The sequence below is a fragment of the Rhinopithecus bieti genome, unplaced genomic scaffold, assembly GCF_001698545.2.
Source record: "Rhinopithecus bieti isolate Rb0 unplaced genomic scaffold, ASM169854v2 scaffold_6933, whole genome shotgun sequence".
Taxonomy (NCBI): Eukaryota; Metazoa; Chordata; class Mammalia; order Primates; family Cercopithecidae; genus Rhinopithecus; species Rhinopithecus bieti.
Window position 1 is genome coordinate 2,536,931 of NW_016805426.1, and position 4,777 is coordinate 2,541,707.

The window sequence follows — 4,777 nt, forward strand, 5'->3', positions numbered from 1 at the left end:
CACGAGGTCAGGAGATCGAGACCATCCTGGCTAACACGGTGAAACCCCGTCTCTACTAAAAAATACAAAAAACTAGCCGGGCGAGGTGGCGGGCGCGGTGGCGGGCGCCTGTAGTCCTAGCTACTTGGAGGCTGAGGCAGGAGAATGGCGTAAACCCGGGAGGCGGAGCTTGCAGTGAGCTGAGAACTAGCCACTGCACTCCAGCCCGGGCGACAGAGCGAGACTCCGTCTCAAAAAAAAAAAAAAAAAAAAAGAAATGTCCAGAAAGGGAAATCCATAGAGACAGAAAGTACATTAGTGGCTGCCTAGGGCTAGGGCAGAGGGGAAAAATAGCAATTGACTATTATAGGGCTTCATTTTGGGGTATGAAAGTGTTTTAAAATCAGACAGTGGTGATGGTTGCACAACTCTGCAAAATACTAAAACCACTGAATTGTATGTATATTTTAAATGAGTGGTCTGTATGGTATATGAATTATTACCACAATAAAGCTGCTTCTATATTTATAGTTTTACATTTAATATTCAATTACACTTGTAGTTCAACTTTCCTACTCTACTACTGAAAATATAAATTTAGAGTGTATGAAGGATTTCCTCCAATTACATGATTCTAAATTGTCATATATAAAACACTTTATAATAACGTTCTTTAATGAAGATATAAATTCTTCAAGTAAATTACAAAGGAAACAAAATAACAAGGACAAAATTACATGGTTTTGATACTTCATGAGTCATAATTAAATTGTTCTCAAAGTTTAGCTGAACAACTATACAGTCATATTTTCAAAACCCTGTTTTTTAATACAAAAGAATACCCTAACACAGTAGAGTCTCATAACGCCCTGGCGAACACCAATCTGATGCTTTAAGATTTTAATGTATTGTTAACACATTTTCAAACTCAGGCGAGTTTAGAAAAGTCTTCATATTGAATTCCTTCCACTCTGCGTCCTTTTAAAGGGCCCTACAAATTAAAATAATTCAAAAGAAGGTTAAAAACACACATTCCTAAAAGACAAAAAAATGACACCATACTTATGGATACAAATTTGCCTTTTCTGCGTCCCTAAAGTATCATTAAGATAGTTAACATTTGTATACATCTATGAATTTTAAGAATAATCTATGGCATCCTCATTAAGAAAATCCGTCTTTTCTTCTGTGACATCTGACATACATTATCAATAGATATTGTGGCAGAAACCCGCTAGCTGTTCAGTGTCTCCTCTGCTTCCTGGATAAAGAGCTAATTTCCTAGCACCCTTGTGGTTAGCTGTGGCCATGCATGGAGCTCCAAGCCCATGGAAGCAAACGGAAGTGACGGTCCAAACGTGCTATCCCCGAAACACAATCGGCCAAGCTCCTTTTGCCTGCCCCAGGCACACAGACATGGCAACTGGAGATGCCACGTGAGGGCAGTAGAGCCATTAACTGGAAGGACCCTGGGTCACAAATCACCTCTTAGAAAAGAGTTGCCTGATCAAAAAAACCCATTGGGGGTTTTTAGAGTGAAACGTGAACTTCTACCATGTTTGTGCCATTGTCCATGTGGGGTTTTCTTTTTTTTATAGGAAATATCATTTTGTAAGCATTACAGATACTCAAACATGTTTGTCGAGGTTGGCTGTGATAGTTACACTGGTCTAGATTATAAAAAGAGTCCAACTTTAAATTTATTTTCTTCTTTCATATCGAACAAAAAGAGAAAGAGGAAAACTTAATGAATGAAAGATATCTTCTATCACTAAAGCGGATATAACCTGGGAACACGGAGAATATGGGCTGTGGACCCACACTCCCCAAGTTAAAATCTCACTTTCAACAATTGATTTAACCTCTCCGTCCTTCAGTTTCGTCTCTCTGCCCCATTATCTCCCAGTGGAAATAATAGTAATATGTGTATGATTGGGTTGCTGGGAAACATAAATGAGTCATTTCATATAAAGTGACTAGACCTGGAATTTAATATGAGTGAGAGCTCAATAATTTTCAACTCTAATTATTATTTAATCTTTTGTTTAAAATTTGAGAGTTGGGTCGGGCACAGTGCTCACGTCTGTAATCCCAGCACTTTGGGAGGCCGAGGCGGGTAGATTACCTGAGGTCAGGAGTTTGAGACCAGCCTGGCCGACATGGTAAACCCCCATCTCTACTAAAAATATAAAAATTAGCTGGGAGTGGTGGCACACGCCTGTAATCCCAGCTACTCGGGAGGCTGGAGCAGAAGAATTTCTTGAACCTGGAGGCGGAGGCTGCAGAGAGATGAGATCGTGCCATTGCACTCCATCCTGGGAGACAGAGTGAGACTCTGTCTTGAAAATAAATAAATAAAATAAAATAAAAATAAAATTTGACAGTTAATCCTTTCCCTTGCAAAATATAATGTGATGATGACGACGATGATGACAATGATGATGACCCTAACCCTGGAACTGAGATTTTAACATTTTTTTACTGCTTCCCTTAACAACAAATTATTATTATATTTAAAGGAATTAAGTTCCCAGATAAAGTATAACCTAGGTTGGATTTTTCATTATCGTGTTTAATGCTCTATGGTCAATTGCATTTTTCTGATAAGAACCACAAATCTGGAGAATAAGAAGGGAGCCAGACATTTGGGTTTTATAGGGCAAATAGCTAAAAAGCAGAGGCTATTTAGGAACAATTTATTAGGTGTTAAAAATCTGCTTAATATATGCATAAATTTCAAACATTACCAATGACATGAAAACTTAAGGTGCCAGAAATCATAAAAATAACCACTTGCAAAGTTCAAGTGGCGACACATGCACATACAGAGTTTTTTTTGTTTTTTTTTTTAATGCGGACAGCTTGAAGAACAGTAGAAAAAAAATTAGGAGACAGATTCCCTTTTTTTTTTTGAGATGGAGTCTCGCTCTGTCACCCAGGCCGAAGTGGCACAATCTCAGCTCACGGCAACCTCTGTCTCCCACGTTCAAGTGATTCTCCTGCCGCAGTCTCCCGAGCTGGGACTATAGGCATTTGCCACTGTGCCCAGCTAATTTTTGCATTTTTAGTGGAGATGGGGTTTCTCCATGTTGGCCAGGCTGGTGTCGAACTCCTGACCTCAGGTGATCCATCCCCCTTGGCCTCCCAAAGTGCTGGGTTACAGGGTTGAGCCACCATGCCCAGCTGGTAGATTCCCTCTTCTAAAAGAACTACATGTTGCTTTGCAATCAAACAGAAAGGCTTTTCACGTGGATTTGCTCCTAAGTTCTACCTCAGTACAGAAGATGAAACTGGGTCTACAGTGCAGCAGGTGAGAAATTAGCTTTTGATGAATGGACACAACCTGCAAACCAAAGGGATCGAGATGGACTCAACATAGCCTCCACAGTGATCAGTTGTTTTGTGTTTCCGAGATGAAAACATGAAACAGGATCTGCATTTGATAGCGCTATGGAATTAATAAGGTAAGTTTCATGCATGATCCATGCAAAAAAAAAAAAAAAGAAATTAATCAGGGAAGGATAAGCAAGTTGTCAAGGAAATACTGGATTTTCTATTGCTTTATGCTGACAGAGTCAGAGAAAATCTTAGAGTTTTTTGTTAAAACTCAATCTGCTAATTTAGTCAGACTCACACGTTCCTCAATGCCAAGTAAGAGTCCTTTTTCCCTTTTTTCCCCTTAGTTTACATTAGTGAGTAACAGTTAGCAAGTAACAGTTTCTAGGTTAGCATTGTCAGGATCAGAAAGAAAAAAAAAAAAAGAAAAGTTTGATTTACTGAAATGAGAATTCTCTCAAATAAGGACCTAAATGGTTTTTCCAGAAAACCTTCCTAGACACATATCCTCTAACAGGCCCATGGGCTTAGGGGTCTTATAAACTCCCCAAAAGAACAAAGAAAATTTAGCAAATTATGTGCAACGTTTTGAAGAGTCTAAACTTTCATTAAACTCTCTTAGTGATCTATTACTCCCAAGCTCCCCCAGAAATACTAAAACGGACTGTACTGGAGATGAAAAATTCTTTTGTTTAGCATCAAAGATACGCAGTGCAGTAGTTCAGAGTTTTAAAAGGAAACTTTCTTTCTGAAGATATCTCGGGCCTCAGTCACAGACCTGTCAGTGAAATATCAGTTCTAAGTCAATAACCAACTTTATTTATATGTCAGAATTCTTTAAATCACTGTATTGATCTCTGCTACCTTAAATCCTTTATGAAAAAAGGGAAGATATTTAAAAAAGTGGGTGACCTCTGTGGTTCCCTCCCTCTTGACAATGACTATACTTCCCTCACTAACTTCACTATGCCAAATTGAGTTTTATATTCAATATGAGGGGAAAAAAGGATACAAACGGTACCTATTATACACACTTTCATAAACACCAAGATTGGAAAGGAACAGACCAAAATATTAATGGGGTTTATTGTTGGGCTTGGAGATTATGATTTTTATAATTATTTATTTATATTAAATTAAAATATATTTTTCAGGTTTTAAGCATGAGTAACATTTCTTTTGTAATCAGAAAATAAAATACTTTAGCAATGGCACAGTCATTAAAGAAAATAAGCTTACAGATTTCCAAATAGGATACAAGGCTAATAAAAAACTCAAATTCTAAAATAAAGAACAATCCAATTAAAAAACACTATGGCACATTTTTAAAGCATTTTGAAATTTCTGTCTTTGTATAAACAAACTTACAGTTTCAATGACGATAGTAGCTGAAAAAGTCTTCTCATTGATGGATTCAAGGGTACCTTCATTTCCTCTGTAGCCTCCATTTAAAACTAGAATT

General features: G+C 37.7%; 1 protein-coding gene across 1 annotated transcript in view; it reads right to left on the bottom strand.

Moving 5' to 3' along the window:
* Positions 1 to 236: 236 nt before the first annotated feature.
* KIN (Kin17 DNA and RNA binding protein) overlaps positions 237 to 4,777 on the bottom strand; it is a 38,936-nt gene continuing 34,395 nt past the window's right edge. The window contains exons 12-13 of the mRNA XM_017872490.1: positions 4,684 to 4,777; positions 237 to 970 (exon numbers count right to left, since the gene is read on the bottom strand). The exon at positions 4,684 to 4,777 is cut by the window's right edge and continues 2 nt beyond it. Of these exons, the coding sequence (XP_017727979.1) occupies positions 908 to 970; positions 4,684 to 4,777 (157 nt within the window). The 3' untranslated portion in view covers positions 237 to 907. The remainder of the gene's footprint in view (positions 971 to 4,683) is intronic.